Source organism: Azolla caroliniana, unplaced genomic scaffold, assembly GCF_043228905.1.
Source record: "Azolla caroliniana isolate FFs.n. ecotype wild unplaced genomic scaffold, voAzoCaro1.0.p SCAF_10, whole genome shotgun sequence".
NCBI classification, from domain to species: Eukaryota; Viridiplantae; Streptophyta; class Polypodiopsida; order Salviniales; family Salviniaceae; genus Azolla; species Azolla caroliniana.
The window spans coordinates 16,799,731-16,818,228 of record NW_028230445.1 but is presented as its reverse complement, the minus strand read 5'-3'; the positions used below and the strand labels follow the sequence as shown (position 1 = coordinate 16,818,228).

The 18,498-nt window shown below is 35.0% G+C and overlaps 2 protein-coding genes across 3 annotated transcripts; both read right to left on the bottom strand.

Annotated features, from left to right (window-relative positions):
* Positions 1–1,450: 1,450 nt before the first annotated feature.
* On the bottom strand, positions 1,451–5,398 carry LOC147859232 (uncharacterized). 2 transcript variants are annotated; one of them, XM_087325660.1, is made up of 11 exons: positions 5,291–5,398; positions 4,929–5,036; positions 4,221–4,282; positions 4,020–4,103; positions 3,585–3,616; positions 3,393–3,474; positions 3,070–3,280; positions 2,701–2,928; positions 2,001–2,290; positions 1,737–1,907; positions 1,451–1,662 (listed from the first exon to the last, which is right to left on the bottom strand). In XM_087325660.1, exons 1-10 carry the CDS (start codon positions 5,324–5,326, stop codon positions 1,754–1,756), a joined length of 1,287 nt encoding a protein of 428 aa, XP_087181786.1. In that variant the 5' UTR covers positions 5,327–5,398; the 3' UTR covers positions 1,451–1,662; positions 1,737–1,753. The 2 variants fall into 2 exon arrangements, with proteins under 2 accessions (XP_087181786.1, XP_087181785.1); XM_087325659.1 differs by having other exon boundaries at positions 1,451–1,907.
* Positions 5,399–8,045: 2,647 nt separating this feature from the next.
* Positions 8,046–17,179, bottom strand: LOC147859231 (uncharacterized). Its single transcript, XM_087325662.1, has 8 exons — positions 16,929–17,179; positions 15,620–15,707; positions 14,328–14,537; positions 13,656–13,787; positions 13,390–13,447; positions 8,519–8,592; positions 8,315–8,406; positions 8,046–8,228 (listed from the first exon to the last, which is right to left on the bottom strand). Exons 1-8 carry the CDS (start codon positions 16,949–16,951, stop codon positions 8,165–8,167), a joined length of 741 nt encoding a protein of 246 aa, XP_087181788.1. The 5' UTR covers positions 16,952–17,179; the 3' UTR covers positions 8,046–8,164.
* Positions 17,180–18,498: the final 1,319 nt, after the last annotated feature.

Below are 18,498 nucleotides of genomic sequence, written 5' to 3'. Positions count from 1 at the left end.
TGCAGGAGCCATTCACGGCGATTTTGAGAAGGGTTTCATTTGTGCGGAGGTAAAATCAGAGAACAAATACTTAAGAAAACTGTTGGAGATCTGTGTTGGAGGTGCTCTGAAGTAAAATATAATCTTTTTTGCATGTAATGAAATTTGAGGGACCAGAGGACTTGGGATCTGAGTGTGCAGTAAAGGTATCAATTATCTGTCAAGTGGACATGAATCGAACACATACTTGAGTAAATCCTTGTGATCTTTACTTGCTTCTACTGTATTTGAATAGCCAGGCTGTAGGAACGTATAAACAGAGAGGAAAGACCTATATTTTCCAGGATGCGGATATCATATTTTAAGTTCAATGTCTCGAGGGAAGAAATGACAATAAAGCTTGTAACCCTGAACTTATTCCTTGTAAACCCTGAACTTGTTCCTTATAAACTGTCACCCAAAATCTGGGAGAGGTTAAAATCTTTGCATACATTATACTAGAATGACATTCGTTTTCAACTCGATCTTGTTTTGTTATGCAAAAGGTGTTTGCAAGGGCATACAACCTGGAAGTGACATTTCTTTTTTCATCAGCAAAAGTAAGATATTTTTGTTGCTACTATTCCATGATGCTTGTCTACTATTATTGTGAGATATTTGGATGCAACTATTTTCACATGCCATGTCATATTTATAATATATGAAATACTCACTATTTTAATGAATTATCAGCCTCAAAAAAATCCGGCAACATACATGCAAAACTTCCAGTAAGAAGCAGAATACCTTGCAGAAGGACTGAAAAAGCATGATCACTTCTTTATCTAAACCATGGCTCCATATCTTATTCGTACAACTAATGGAACTTTCATGTGTGGGTACAGCATCTAATTATAAGCTTTTTATATTAGCAAGAACAGTAACTGCTTATTGGAAGGTCTAATTACGTAGTTGAGCTCTACATCCATATTATTTTAACTCAATATCCATATGTTTTGAACCTGTTATCAGACATTTATGAAAAGTGGATAGAAATTTTCTTTCTAATAGGCAATATCAGAATAAATTATGTCGATTCAAGTAAGCTCTCTTCTTCGTGTCCAGGAATAATCAATCAGCATAGTAGCTCAATTAGAAGAAAATCGGCTGCATTGGCTTTCAAATTAGTTTAATGTTTGAAAATAGTTGGCATCATTGCTAATTGATTCTCAAAACATGTGTGAGTCTAGAGCTCTCGTGGTTTGATTTGATTGAAATTTTACTTATTTTGTATCAAGTAAAAAAGACGAAGCATTTGTATAGTACCTGGTTTGAGTGCAACACAACCAACCCTATACTTCTAAATTTAGACTAGATCATGAACTCTTTATTGCCATCTATATATATAAGTAGCTAAATAAGCGGAGACCAACTGTATACATGGGCGAGATAATTTTGTAAGTACATGTAATGTTTACTTAGATTAATTATAAATGGAATTTTTCTTTATTATTACACATGCCATGCATGCAAAATGTTTAAGATCTGTCTATTATAAAACACATAATGTTACTTACGATTAATAATAAACAGAATTTTTCTTTTTAAAATCACTTGTAAATGTCTCCACTTCTCAACTCTTTCAGATGTCGAGCCGTCTTAATAAGTTATAAACATAACTTCTGGTTCTATTATTAGTATGTCCTGCACATGGATAATTCAGATTTGGAATCTGTTTGCAAACATTCCATTAATAACTTTTTGAAAAAATTGCATACCTGCAGAAATTGTTTGTTCATCTGATATCAACATTGTGTTCTATTGAGCTTGCTCCAATCTCATCACTACGACGAGAATTATTAAGTGGAGGAGGATTTACACTATTCACAGGCACACTTGATACATCGGAATTTATATCATATGCGATGTTACTACGTCCATCTTCCACACTATAAAAACAAAATAGAAGTCAAATTTTACTATCTGGTATTCACAGGGATGATGTGACCATAGTTCAGGGTATGTGAAGCTACTGATTATACCTTTTGTCTTTCTTTTCATTTAAGTTGATTGCATCCAATGAAGAGATATCCGATGCTTCATTAGCAAAACCAGCTACAGGATTGGAAGATATAGCCTCTTCACATATGGCAATGGGAGTAAGTTTAGGATGAACAGCGGTTTGTCTCACATTCTCACGTAATAGGGCTGCTTCAAGTACAACGGCATGCTCCCTCTCCTTTGCAAGTTCTGCTCTCCACATATGTGCCTCTCTAAGGGCCTCATCTCTCGATCTTTCAGCAGCTTCTAATCTTTCTTCCATATCCTTAAGCTTCATACCAAGATGCATAAATTACATGAAATTCTTATCAATTGTTCGAGAGTGAATCATAAGCTTTCCAGATAATATATGTTGCAACATGAGTGAGATATTATTGATCAAATATCTCTGGTGTCCTATGTAAACCTGGTGTATTACACTGATTTAAAGATCAAAACAAACTTGGCATGATCTAGGTTCCAATCTTTAATTATTTTATAACATTTTTTTAATGTTAAAAGAAATAAGCTAAAAGTGTTACTAAACTTAATTTGAATAACAAAAACAAATTTACATCTTGATGGAACAGGGAAACAAAGTTTTAATGCTTCTTTTAGTATTTTGGTCGAAACAAACTGACGTGTTCAGATATTCCATTCTTTAGATATAAATTGAAATTCCTTTACAGCAACAAATCTTACCTTGTTTGAACTATCACGAAGCTTTTCATCCACTTCTCTCCTAAACCGAGCAATTTCAGTTCTAGCTAATCTTCTTTCTTTGTCCATGATCTGAGCTGCAGAAGCAGCTGCTTCAGCTGCCTCAGCTGTTTCAGATAATCGTTCAGCAAGCTCCTTGACAGTTGCATCTCTGGCCCTGATCTCCTTTGCCATCTGGTGTAGTTCTTCATCTTTAACTCTAAGAGTTTCCTAATGCCGAAACGCACATGTCTGATTAGCTCAACGAAAAAGAATTTCTGTAAACTTTCCTTTAAGTGTTTCTTAGTTAATATATGCGAAGATACTTTGACTATAGCTTATGTCTAGAAAGGATAAGAACATATCACAAACTTTCATGATGCTAAGGTCGTCCATTGGCAGGTCTCTTCCTTGTGAAACATCGGGTTTAGTCTGAAATCCAATGGCTATCTCTTTTGCTGCTTCCTTTGCAGTAGCATTGGCTGCTGCAACAACTGCAGCCACAGTTCCTAATTTTGCTGAGCCACTTCCTCCCAAGGAGTTAACAGCCTCTTTGTGAGCCCTCAAGACCAGTTGCGAAGCCCTTTTAGAAGAAACAATCCAAGACAGGTCATTTTCATTATAATGATAGAGAGCAAGCTTCTGGCCTTGGACAAATAGGACAACAAAGAGAATTTAAATATAAGGATCCTAACTGGAGAGTGGAAACCCAAGCTCGTGCAACTCCTTGAGTATCCGCACAGAGGAAATATTCCTTCTTTGCTGTATTTTGAATATCTAGAACAATATCCAGTTAAGGAGTAGCATTTAATTAATAAGCACCAGAAACCAAGGACCATACCAAAGGCTATCATAAAGTTCTATGAATCCCATAACAATCAGGATACATATACAGCAACCATCATATTTTGGTAGCCCCCTGCATGGAGAGAGTTTTGAAGTTATATACTGAAGACAACATAAGAATATCCAATAGGTTTCAATCGCAAATTTATACAAGGATCTATGCTTGATATTTAATGTCATACATATTCTGGATAAACAAATGAATTCCATGTAGATACCTAATCACGCAACTCATCAAGATGCCTACAGGAATTTACGTTCATACTATATAGAAGGCCGTTTAACCTTACATGGATCTAATAGAGAGTGTATTTTTTATGAAGTATTACATGCATAGAAATATTGACCTTTATACATAGAATTGTATAATTTCTAAAAATGAATAAATATGGTTGGATTCTATGTGACTAATCAATATTTAAAGAGGTTTCTTGGCTGCTGATTATATGTATTTGAATAGTAAGGAGGAGTCTTACTGAACATTTGTTGGAGAAATAATAATTGTTCCCTCGGCATCAAAATTGATCACACCCTTTGGAGCATCATCACCCCTCTCAATCCTTGGTAATGAAAAATGAACAGATGGATCAGTAAGTGCATAAAATTCTGAAGAGTTCACAAATCAAACCTTCAATATTAAGGGAAAGTGAACACTTAACAAGGATTGAATACTGTACCTGTACTCCATCTTTCCAGTTGTAGGATCCAATGTAAACCATCGCTGATTCCATTTGTGCAACTGAAAAAGAAATTAATTAAGACCTTGTCAGGAATATTGCTTTTTTTTATCATGTAAATGAGAAAGCAAAGGCATATTTGACATGTAAGCACTATTTCTATCAGCTACGGAGATGAAAAGAGTCAAAGGATTTATTCAAGCGTGAAACAACCAAGGAATACAGCTGAGAGCAAAGTTTATGAAATCTATGCGACGTTTCGCTTGGCAGAAACTCTCAACTTTAGCCTGCCTAACACACTTAACGAAACTTATTTTTATATCATAGCAAGTTTATCACACCCTCCAGAGAAAACTGTAATAGTGTAGTAATCATATTCTGCAGAGGATGAATCATGAATCAGAGGATGAGACAATAACAAATGCACTCATTGCTTTAGATGAAAATTTATGTGGAACCATTGCTTATGAATTTTATGAGTATACCTAATAGCACTTTAAACCATTTACGTTCATTGCTTTAGATGGCATATGTGCGTAAAAATAAACTTAATACATTCATTGTTTTAGAATTGAACCCTTTTATCAGCAAATGTGAATTTTTTGAGGTCTTGAATAATCCATCTATTTAGAAACACTGTTTATATATGCAAAATACATATGCCCTGTTTTGTTTTGTTTTGTTTGATCAATGTAAGAAGGAACATACTGTCTCAGATCTCTTGAGAAGAAAGCCTTGCAGAAGAAACCTCCCCGATAAGAACAATTGCTGCTTGATTTTTTCAAGGCTTTCCTTAGTGTTGGGCAAAGTTCCATTCTGATTTATTTTTTAAAAAGAAAAAATACAAAAATAAATTTTAAAAAAATATAGAACTATTGAGAAAAATACAAACCAAACAAAGCACAGAATGACTTAAGGAAACACACAAAAAATATAAATAAATAAATAAATGCAGTTAGAGGAGAACAAATAACAAAACAAATGGAGTTAGAAGAGTACAGACACAAATGGGAAGGAATTGTGATGAAGAGAGAGAGAGAGGGAGAGAGAGAGAGAGAGAGATCTTTCACTTGTTCCTGAGAGGAATCTTCATTGGACAGGGCCATGGTCTGACTGAAGGAAAAATGTCACGCAGGATTACTCTGTTTTCTTCTTCCTCGTTTTGTATCTTATTTTTTGTAGTTCAATTGCTACACAATTAACAACACCACGAGAATCTTGTCTTCTTCATATATGTACATACATGAGTAGTGTATGTATGTATGTATACATATACAATACGTACATACTTCCTAAAAGTACATACACATGAGTATATACATATATACATGTATACATGTATACATACATGTGTACATGTGTGTGTGTGTGTGTACTTGGAGAATACTAGTGTATATTATTTATTACTCACTCCTACTCCACCTCTTGTATGTATACCACAAGAAGAGTTAGGTTTTTCCTCGTCTCCATTGGAACTCACTTGCATTGCCTTCCCGACAAACAAACAACTCCGAAGAACTTATTATGTGCTCCAACACATGTCACTTCCCGGACAACAAAAAATGAGGCTTCCAGTTATTCCACTTATAACACACACATCGTTGTTTGCCTAGTTATCAGTATCTTTACCTTGCTTTTACTCGAGTTGGGGAGTTCTAACTCATATCCACCTACACCTACTAAGGTGTTAGCAACTTCAAAGCTTGGGTTATGATTCAGACCCATTCACCTATTCGACTGTTGCCGATTTTATTCTAGCTCTCAAATTGAGAATGCCTTGCTTCTGTAAATATGCTAGTAGTATAAGAGCGTTACTAGGTTTGTCCTACTTATTGGTGCCTATACACTATTAATTCATGTTGACTCATATTGACGTCTAGTTAGCAAATGCAATGTGAGTATTTAATCGTAGTCAGTCCATCACGAAAAAACCTTCTTTCTCAACCAATCATAATTTTGTTATTTGATGTCTTCTAAAAAAAAACCCAAATCTATAACATGGTTTAAAGTTGAAAAGCATATCAAATTCTACATTTTACCTTAAGATAATGTTGGCTTCAAATAGCCCACATTTAGGCAATTATGAGCTCTAATCTTACATAATTCCATCTTAACAACATCTCTCACTAAAGGGACAACTTTTTAATCCAATAATTGCATCCAAAGTATTTGAGTGATTATAAAGCACAATCAAAATTGTGAGGCATGACCATTGTAGCATTGCAAAACAATTGAATTGACGAAAAACATTGCGATTAACATTGTAATCATCGCAACATATGATTGTCTAAACTCCAAAATGGATTTCTTTTTGCATTTCATTATTTGATTGTGTATAATCCTAATATTTTTATTTTTTGAGTTAACAAAGTTGCATTGACAGAAACCAAATGGAAGCATAGACAATAGAAACTTTCAACACACATGAGACCACACCAACTTCAAGCATAAATCCAAAAAAAACTACACAAAAACATGTTACATAATGACAAGCTAGATTTACTCAAACATCTGTATACCCATTCAATCAACTAACTTTGGTTCATTGTTTGTCACAAATAAGGATGATTACATCTTGATCCATGTAGAATTTGCATATTAGTTTGTTGTTTAGGACAAAAGGTAGGGGCTAAATATGAGATATTATTACCATACATTTTACATAATTTGCTGTCAATATACATGTTGATTGCAACAAATAAGGATGATTACATCTTGATCCATGTAGAATTTGCATATTAGTTTGTTGTTTAGGACAAAAGGTAGGGGCTAAATATGAGATATTATTACCATACATTTTACATAATTTGCTGTCAATATACATGTTGATTGCATATGTACACCATATATGCATAGCACACTTTATGTGAATGACAATATTATCTTCATCATTCTTAAGAGTGCCTTACATCTATCTCCAATACTTATCATAATTGGAAATGAACTACAAATAAATAAAAACCATTGATGAGGAACCCCCATGAAATCATTCCTTATGGAATTTACCAATGAATGCCATTTCCCCTAGTATGTATGTGATTGCAACAATTTGTGCAATGGGTTTTAATGTGATGATGTGGTACTCCCACCTATTGCCTTTTGCCATTTATTTTTTATAGTGCATCTTTCTATCAAGAAAAAGGAATTCCATCAAGTGCATCTTTCTAGAGAGGGAAACTAAGAAACAACCTTCCCAATTATCAAGAGAATGAACCCAAAATGGTACCTTAAGGCATAGTATGAACTATTCGTACCATACATGCATTCGTATTAAAGTATGGTAAACACCCTCGAAGTATGGTAAATACCATACTTTTGTATTTCATTATTTATTATAAGGTATAACTTTTTTTGAGGTATGAAAGCCAAGGTAAAAAACATAAAAAAACACAAAAAAACACATGTTTTCATAACATACGCATTCGTTTGCAAATGTATGAAAAAGAATATTTGCAAATGCATTCGATATGTTATGTACTATGCCTTAAGGTGTAAATGTGTCAGAAAATTGAAAAAAAAGGTACAAGTATTTCTACTCCAACTAATATGAGTCACCCAACACTCGCATCTCAATCGGGGAACTTCCTATTCTAATAGGAGATGAATATTTTGGTGGTCACCCAACACTCGCATTGCTATCGAGAGTGGACATGCTCCGTATTCGAGCGGTGTACTGACCCGCACTCCTTGTTGGCCGTAAGGCACTAATGTCATACCTTCTATTAAGTTCATTTTCATCATCCTCCCCTCCCCCAACCCCTTATTAAGGAAGGATAAACTACTTTACGGTAAGTGCAAATTTTAGGACACTTTTATCATGAGCACTGTTGAACACACATGAGAAATTTCATTGAACCAAAGAAGCATTAATTTCTTGCAAATAATGGTTTTTACATGAAACCTCTATTTTTCATAGCTTCTGCAGTTAATGCTCCATCCATATTCTACCTCTGATGTGGTTTCAATTTCTGAATCCTCTTCAATTGGATGTGGTTCTTGCTCAATTCTCTGCAATCAAGTGAAATGAACATGTTTCTCATTTTTTAAATATTTTCATGTACTATGCAAGCATGTAAAAGTATATGTATACTGACCGTATATGAGCATAGATCCCTCCATAGTAAAGTAGCAATATCATACATATAAAAACAAACAATGCAATGTACAAAGCTCTATCTCCAGATCTCTGTAAATAAAAGAATTATTGCCTTGGTAAAACATGAGTATCATTAAGAATATCCAGCGCAAGAATCATGGTTTTTAAATAAAGTTCATAACTAGAGAAGCCAAGAACTTACTCCATTTCCGCGTGCAAATGGCTTAACCCCTTTCTTGCATTTGTGAGCATCACAAAACTGGCGTAAAAAGAAATCTGCACACAGCAACAGAAGTACTAGAATATCACCAATGCCTATTCTCCCATACAATCTAAGATTAAACAACATGGATGGCAAATTTGCATGTTTATTTTGTGGATCATGCACAATCTACATAAAAATGCATCATAATACCCCCAATTTTTCCTTTATTTGCCAAATTACCCTTAATTTTCATTATTTGCCCAAATATCTGTGGTCATCTCCCCAAAGAGAGATTTTATCTGCAGTTAGAGCAAGTATATGTAATACTCGAACAAGTACATGGTTGACTCAGCCCTTTTTTCTCTTTTGAGGGTGAAAATTTGGGAATATTTAGGGAACTAAATGAAAGCTCAGACCTATTTCTGGGTTTTTCTCAATAAATAAGCACAAGTTGATGTCCAAACCAATAAGAGCAAGCTAATTTGCAAGTGGCAAGGTAGAAATCCACCATTTCTGTAAGGGAAAATTTCATAAGACTAATATTTCATCAGCACATGGATAATGTGCCTAGCTTAGTTGTTAAGAATGCTTCTGGATTCATAGGCATAAGTACAATTATGAATAAGAGTTTAAATTCGAGGATATAGGAAAAAAGAAGACAAAACAACAAAGCAAACGAAAATAGACAATGAGAGAGGGACATTAACGTCTTTTAAGAGACCAAAATGGCATACGAACCTGAACAAGACATGAAATTTCAAAATGTTGACTCATCTTTGAGAAACATGCAGCAATAGGTGGTGACAGTCTGGTTTTAGCTAAAACCAAATAATGAAACCATAGTTTAATGGCTTAAACAGTTTCTTTATAGTTCCAAAATTTGAAAATGGTTTGGTTTGGTTTGGGGAGTTAATAGTAATGTTTGAATTTGTATTGGTTTAATGGTTTATGATTTCTCCCGCTGAAACCAGGTCATTTGACATTATAAATTAACATAAAAATCATAAACACTATCCCCTCTATCATATGTTGTAAAATCTTAAGAGTTTTGCTTCCTTAATTTTTACATATTTTTTCCATTTTCTAAAGTTGATGAATTTCAATTTTAACTTTTATGAAATGTATTTGTTCAACAGTTTATGGTTTGATTTTAAATGATTTACATTGGCTGCTTCTTAGATGGTTCAGTTTAAATCGTTTCAATGTTTGGCTCTGTTTGGCTTAAGTTTCAAAATAATTCATGCTGTAAAATCTTAAGAGCGTTGCTTTCTTATTTTTACGTTTTTCTTCATTTTCTAAGTGGATTCTCAATTTTAACTTTTATGAAAAGTATTTGCTAAACAATTTATGGTTTGAATGGTTTGATTTTAAATGGTTTCGTTTGACTGCCTCTTAAACGTAAAGTTTAAATGGTTTCAATGTTTGGCTCTATTTGGTGTAAGTTTCAAAAGTTTTAAATGGTTTTGAGTTTGAGACTCCAAATGGGTTTGAGCCAAACAAAACTGTTGCCGATTTCTAGAAAACAAATGGATGCAACTAAATTAGCAAAATTGTCGTTAGTTAAGTTACCATTCTCAATTTTAAGACTGAAACTTTTGCCTTTGAAAGACATTCAATAAGTGTTAAATGGTTTAAATGGTTTGAGTTTGAGACTCCCAAACAATTTTGAGCCAAACCAAACTGTTGCCAATTTCTAGAAACCAAATGGATACAACTAAATTAGCAAATAGTGCAAAAGCTTGGCTATGGAGAAAGAAAGATACATGGATGTCTTTTAAGAGGCCAAAATAGCCTAGACTACCAAATAAATTGTTACATCTTAGAATGTTTTCTCGTCTTTGAGAATAATAAACCAAAAGCAAGCTTTGTGTAAGCTATACATCAAGGCAGTGAGTCATCATATGTTCTTGATAATGATAATAAAGTAGCAGTGCATGGCCACTGTGGCATCAACTTCCCAGTCTTTTATATGCAAATGCTACTCACTCTCTATTATTTTACATGAGGCATCTAGCAAAATATGGTGATTTATACAGCCTATATCATCCATTACGGGAAAGATTGACAGGCATATAATTCTTACATGTCATATGAAAAAGCCCTCAATTTTTACTGAAGCTGTGACAAAAACACTGGTTGAATGTTTGCAAAAACTTTACAACCCTTCAGGTTTCCCATCAAAGTGTTTTAGAAGGTAAAGATTTTCTCTTTCTCCTTTTGCAACAACGACATGTGTCTTTGGAGATAAATTAACAGAAGCACCATCAAAATATACCCCATGATTGTTATTGATTGCTTGAGTTACAGATACTAGACTTCTATAACCACAAGAACATACAAATATCTTTAATTGTAATATCTATTTTACCTGTAATGATTTGGAAACCACATTTTACACTCAGATTTGATGATCACATACTATCTGATGCAAAGATAAGAAGCCCTAATTGTTCTTGATTTTCCGAGAAATCTCTCTCGTTGGTCATGAAATTAGTTGCTTCACTATCTACCATCCATTTGACTGACTTAATCATACTTGCATTAAGATGCCTTTCTTCTGTTCTTGACCTGCCGTCATTGAGAACCTCAATAGGAAAAATGACCTCCTATTTAGTCTTGCTTCTCTCAGCTGATGAAGCTTTACCTTTTCCACCTTCTGCTGATATTATTTCTTCTTGAAACAATTTGGAGAAATGTGTTCATTTTGTATTGATAATGCCCAAATAAGTTGTAAGCATTCTTTCACTTGAACTTCTTCTGACTTAAATACTTCGATCACATGCTTGAGATTTCAGGTGGGTATTTATTCTTCTTGTCTTTGGTTTTAGATGCAAATGCACCATCATTGCCTCCATTCTTGAGAGATTTTCTCTCCTTATGAAGGATTAAGGTAACAAGACACTTAAAGGTTGGAATGGATTACTTTGATGTCCTTGTCAATAGCTAAGTTACCATTCTGAAGTTTAGGACTGAAACTTTTGCGACCTCCAATAAGTGTTAAATGGTTTGAGTTTGATACTCCCAAACCAAACTGTTGCCGATTTCTAGAAACCAAATGGATACAACTAAATTAGCAAATTTGTCGTTAGCTAAGTATTCTTAAGTTTTAGAAGGACTGAAACTTTGGTCTTCAAAAGACCTCCAATATGAGCCAATCCATGAGAGACAGGTCTCTGGCATGAGGGAATCACCTTCAATGATGGCCTATGAGAAAGAAATATATATCAATGTCTTTTAAGAGCTGACAATGGCCTATGAGACCAAATGACAGATTACCTCTTCAAATGTTGCCTCATCTTTGAGAAAAAATCAAAATAAATATGGCTGGATTAGTAAAACTGCCGAAGGTACCAGTTATTCACATTAATATTCTGAGTTTAGATTCACTGAAACTTCTGCCTTCCAAACATGACCAACACTTGCTGATCCAAGACGGAGGTCTCTGAAGCACATTCAATGGCGGGTGATACTGGCCTTCATTTGTCCACAACAATGAGGGGGGTGTGCTCCAGATGGATGTGGCTAAGATGCGGGACTGATTGCTATTGCCCATCTATGATAACCTCAAATGTTGTGAGTGAGACCAGACTTGTATAGCCTTTGATTGACTTGTGCACCTATGTGGCAGCAACCTAGGAAGACCATAGCACTCATTCACAGAAGTTTATCACACAAAACTACCATTGAGACGACAACCAAGCTAGAGGATGGACAAGTTTGGATATAAAGTCAAGATTATACATGCTATATTGATTGACTGTTCTCACTTGCTCCAACATATACTCAATGAGGCAGTAAGTTTTCTGGGCTGCTCAAAAGTTCTGAGAATGTAATAAAGTTCTAGCAAACAATCCCTAAATGCCTTTGGCATTGGAGGACATTTCTATCACAAACATTAGAGTATATAGACAAGCTAACAAATCCAAGTTCAGTGTATAAGAGGGCACATAGTTGGCTTTGTTTTTGTTCTGGGTAACACTGGTATAAGCAGGACAGCATAGCTACTTTTGTATTTGTTTGGATCCCGTGGGGAGAAGGGGGTAGGATAGCTAGTTTTATGGTTTTTGGGGTTCCGTGGTCTTATTTCACCTCCACACCACTTTCATATTTGTATAATATAAAACAGGCTGACACAAACAAAATAATGATTAAAACAGAGGTGAAATCATGACCAAAAGGCTGCATCCAACAACTCATTGGCGGCCTAATATGAACTAGCATCCAAACAAAAAGATATTGCATAGAAGTTGGAAATAAATCATCCGCAATTCAGGAACAGCGCAAGCTTATCCCAAACATCTACCAGAGAGATGCGTACACCCCATAAACAGTAGCAAAATCTCTGGAGAAAAGATTCACGCAAACCACTCTCCGTAAATGAGAAGGAGAAGGAACACCTCATAGCATGCTTCTCCCAGGGATTTTATTGCGTACATTTCAGTCAACCCTTCAGATCTAGGATTATCTCTGTGTTTAGCATTTATCTGATACTGGAAAAATAAGCATCAAGAGGACAGTTCGTCTTAGATGTTATGGTCATTCAGACACTAGGAATTAAGTGCCAAATTGATCACTCCCTTCAATCGGATATATTAAATATCAACATTTTAGAATTAGTGATAGATGTCTTGGAACTATCACTTCTCTTAGCTTGTGGTTTATCAAAGATTCTATATTGGGATACGGGCAAGTAGACTTGGTCGCACATTTAAGATCAATAAAAAAGGGATATCTTTAAGATCAATAAAAAAGGTATATTTCAAAGGAATATAAAAATGAAACATACATGATACTCTTGTAAAATAATGTGCACAAGATACAAAAATAAAAATATTGTATGATGTACGTCAACAGCAGACATTACATACCATGAAGTCTCCGTGATGTAGCACTCTCTTTTGGAGGGAAACAAGTATTTGCTAAGCTCTACCATAAAATAAAATTAAATATCCATGAGTAGAAGGTCTAAAATCTTTTCAAAATCAACTAATTAATTATTCATGATAGATCTGTGCTATACCATATGCATATGTATATCAGGCCAAATCTTCCAGCAGTCTTAAAATTATTATATGAATTATCTTTTCAAGTACATACTATTTACTTGAGTGAGCAGGCATCCAACAGAACAGACCTCACATAAATGTAGATTCTTTCCAGATGCTGAACTGCTGCATTTTCTTTTGATGTACTTTGCTTGCTTTAAGGTGTCATAATAATCACAATGAAGTGCCCCACACATATCTGCTAAGCATCGTTCACGAGTCTGTGGATGGAAAAATGCACCAGTTTAGTTGCATAATAAAAACTCCATAGAATTAATAGCCATTTAGAATATAATGAAGCATTGCGTTCGATTTGATGAATAATCCGCTTTGGGCCATGTCGAGAAATTGAGATCTGGTGATTAATTACTAATAAAGGGACTAGCAAGAGAATCCGTATGTGGACTCCAATAATGAGGTCAATACCATCTCATCTATTCAGCCCCAACTGTCAAATTTGTTATCACCCAGTCTATTGGAACAAACAGAAGTTGAGGAAACTGTTGGTCATGTATCTACAATGATTCAACTTATTCAAGCACATCTTCAACTTGTTGGCATGCACCTCTTTACTTTTTTCACTTCAGAGATGGTATAATAGCTAATTATATTATCCATCAGACCTAAGATTCATCGTAAGCTTGAATTTTCTAAAAATTCCGTAAACATAAAGGATAATTTAGGTTGCAGGGAAGGAAGTTCATGTCTATAAGACTACTAAACAAGGTGTTTGCTACATCAACTTGATTAGATGTACTCACATAATTAAGCAAAGCACGATGTCGGTTGTCAAGATGTTGATCCAAATACTTCTCAGAGCGAAACATTTTCTTGCAATTAGAACATTGCCATTGACTTGTTGAAATATGCTCTTTCTTCATCTCTTGTTCTCTAAAAATATCATTATTGGGATGAAGCCTACAAGCCTCAGGAATGTTATATTTGGCTTCTTTCACAAATGGAAGCAAGTACTGCACAAATTTTCAGAGCAATATTAGAGGATAAAATTTTAAATATTGCATAAATGCATAGTACTTATTGCAGACAGGTATATGATTTCAATATATCCAAAATGTACAATTACAACATGGCATTTCAACTGAATGTTAGCAATAATATATGGCCATTTAGATATATTATTGCAGCCTACAAAAGGTTGCACTAGTGGAATGGTCTAACCAAGTGACAGCATTGTCATTTATCTTATTTCAAGGTTCATCCAACAGTGGTTCCGTGTAGCAACAGAGAATCAGATTGAGTTGAGGTTGTCAGGTGCCAACAAAGTCTGTAGCAGCACTAGCAGGGAGAATTGACAGCTGTGAGTAGCAAGAAGGATGCAAACCACTGAGATGCCAATGCAGTAGATGGGGTTGACCCCCCACCATGGACCTTTGAAGTGTGTTACATGTCAATAATAGAATAGATCTATATTGTCTAGACACTTGGCTATATTCAAACGTAACCCTGTCCTAGTTATTTACCAGTGAATACTCATAATAATATGTGACTAGATCAGATAATTTTCTTTTAGAGAGGACACACATGACATTAGGTACACCTAAATCCATGTATTCCTATTAAAGGCAACATACATATTGTACTGAGCTTGTGTGTGTCAAAGATTTCAGAAAGCCAATAATTAGACAGTTATATAGATTATATATGGTAGAAATGATGCAGTTATACACTCATACATGTCGCATGTGGTGCATGATTATGCATGCTATTTTTATTTAAGCGATTAATCCAAATAATTATACGATCTAGAACTTCTGCATTGATCAAATGCCCTTGTTCAACCCCCTCTCCACCAATTATATGTGCTACTTCAGCAATTATATGATCAATTCATCTCTTAATTCTCAATTACATGTACTATTTGAGTGATTATGTTGTCAATGCATCCCCTTTTTCTCTCTTTCAGTGTGTGCACTGCAAAATTCTCAAAAAATAAATAGAAACTAGGGTTTTTCAGAGTTTTTCCTTAATAAAATTTATCACACACAATTGTTGTAATAAACCTTGATCAATTAATAAAAGAAGATTGATGTACCTCATCAATAACATTCCAAGCTGTCCTGCTCCGTTCCCTTGAACAATGAATGTCATGGTTATGGATTGGCTCTGCTTGCTGAAGCCTCCTGACCAAAAGCAGTCACCCCTTGTAAAAAGACTTCGAACAAGTAAGAAATATCCAGAAATAACAAGTATATCATTCATATTTTGATCTTTAACTAAAACCCTTGCAACTATTATGCAAGCATAGCATCATATGTATAATCCTGTGTCACTAAAGCATATTACAATTTAGTATCACGCTAGCAATTGAAAAAAATAATTCATGTCAGTCAATAGGCACTGTTAATAGTAGAAGAAAAGCCTGAGATACCCCGAGTTTTTCTTTATGTCCACACTGCTTCATTATTTCCCCAAATGCCCTTTATTAGCCCCTCTTTGAGCAATTCCATGTGCTCATTGAGCATTTACACAGTCAATTCATACCCTTTTCTGTTTTTCTGTTTTTGGCATCTAGAGAAACGCCAAAAACATGGGACCATCAGAGAAGATAATGAAAAACTTGGGGTACGTTGGTGCGATTCTCTTGGTAGTATCTATTAGCAGCTGAAAATTGATGATTACTAAAATCACTCTATACTAGTGTCACAGTCTCTTAAGAAATATTTTCCTCGAGTGGACCTTACTTCTCTAGAATCATTTTACAACCAGATTTTAATTCAAATTCATAAATATAAATGTTGTTGAAGAAATTAGTTCTCATTTTACAACCTTTTTTTAAGTTCAAGTTCTTCTAAATATAGATTTAATCAAAGAAGGACAAAAGAAAGATCAATAAAAAACCTTAAAGTTAGCCTTATCATCAATATAGTTGTTGAGAAGTAGAATAAACAAAATTCGAATTTGAAATACATTTCTGGAGAATCCTTGGACAACAACTTTGCAGTTCAACTTCTCATCAATATAGATGCAGTCAAACAAGCAGCTTGGGAGAAAGCATGAACGACCAAGAAGAAGAGGAAATTGAATACATTATTTGATCAACAGTAAATCTGTATCTCTAACAAATTATCCAGACCTAAGCACAAGTCAAAGAATATCCAAGATCTCTGTATATAAGGTGATGTTGCAAGAAACGAAGGTCATATTTGATTCTGATAAGAAAAAGAAAGAAAGGAGCGAGACGGAGAAGTAGAGGGAGAGGGAGAGGGAGAACATAACCGCGTGATCTTCTTTAATTTAAATTAGTCCGAGCTTACACGAATCAAGAGAGGAGAAAACATGTCCGGATTGAAACTATTGAAAGGATTTAAAAGATCAAGTGGATAGGTATGATCAGAACTTACCAGGTATGAGAAGGAAGCATCATGGCCAAGTAAATAAACACACAGACAGAAGAAGAGTTTCCCTGGCCATAAAGTCTTCACCTTCATCTTCATCTTCATATTCCTCTTCCAACTTCTCCTCCTCCTTCTTCTTCTTCTTGCTGTTTGAAGAATATGACACCCAGATTCTGCGTCTTCTTCGTTCAGGAGGGAGGATTTCCTGCAGCACAATTCAAGGCTCAAGCAGAAGCATCCACCATATGAGTACATACATACATACATACATACATACATACATACAAGACATACATACATACATACATACAATACATACATACATACATACATACATACATACATACATACATACATACAATACATACATACATACATACATACATACATCCGACGTGTCTATTTGCACCTAAATCATATGTAAATAGGGCTGCTCAGGGAATCGCGGCCACGGACGGTGCAGATTGCTCAACTGAGGACGCGTGCTATATGCACCGTCCCCGATCTGGATGAAACCAAAACGCGCCAAATAAAAAGTTGTCAGTAGTCACCCGACTACTACTCGTGAGTCGCCCCAACTATCACTAGCTCGGTCGCCCAACCAAATATGGTCACCCAACTATCACCACCTCGGTCACCCAACTGATACAACAAGTATAAACCCCTAAAACCTGTCATTTTGTCACATTTTTTAAACAAGATTGTAGGGGTTTTTGAGGCAGGGAAACAAAAGCAGCGGGTCAGCCAGTTGTCGATGTGTATTTGGAACACCATCTTCATTGCCACCAACTTACTTCATAGGTTAGTATTTTATTTGTTTCTACTTGTTTTGCAAATTTTTTAGACTGTAAATCATATATTTCATGAAAATGGTTCCGAAATAGGACAACGTTGCTGGATATGCTCAACTTGGCGAGATTGAAAGGGCTCTTCACTTGTTCTCCATGATTACATTGTGTATTGCAATCTATTTCAGGCAATATTAAACATGGAGAACATACGTATTTGTGAAGATTGTCATTTTGCAACCTCCCTGATATCAAAGATGGAGAAATGCAAAATTAAGGTCAAGGATCCAAATCACGATCAAATCTATGCGGATTGAAGGTGTATCTGTGGGGAGTAGTATATACTAATGTTGATATTGTGTCATACATTTCTGTGAGATTATTGATGCAAGATAGATAATTCACCTTCATCTTTTGTTGGAAGATTTTTTTTTATTACCCAAAATCACCTCCATATGTATGTATGACATGTTCCACTAAATTTGATTTTTGATTATTGGTTTTGCTTGATTGTATAGATGGTTGTTAGGTCCAATATGAAGAGTAGTTGGATTGTGATAAGGATGACCTATATCCAAGTGAAGGGATATATGTCAAAAATAATTTTTTATTGCTAGTGATGCATGTATGTTAACCGATGCTTTGGTTCTAGGATATTCATGAGAAGACAAAATAGAAGTTGTACATCCGACAATTCTAAGGGTGGAGAGAGGTTGGACAAACCAAATGGTTGGGATTGGGGCTTTTATGTCATGAAGACCATACAAATGCCAGTAGAGGAGTTACTC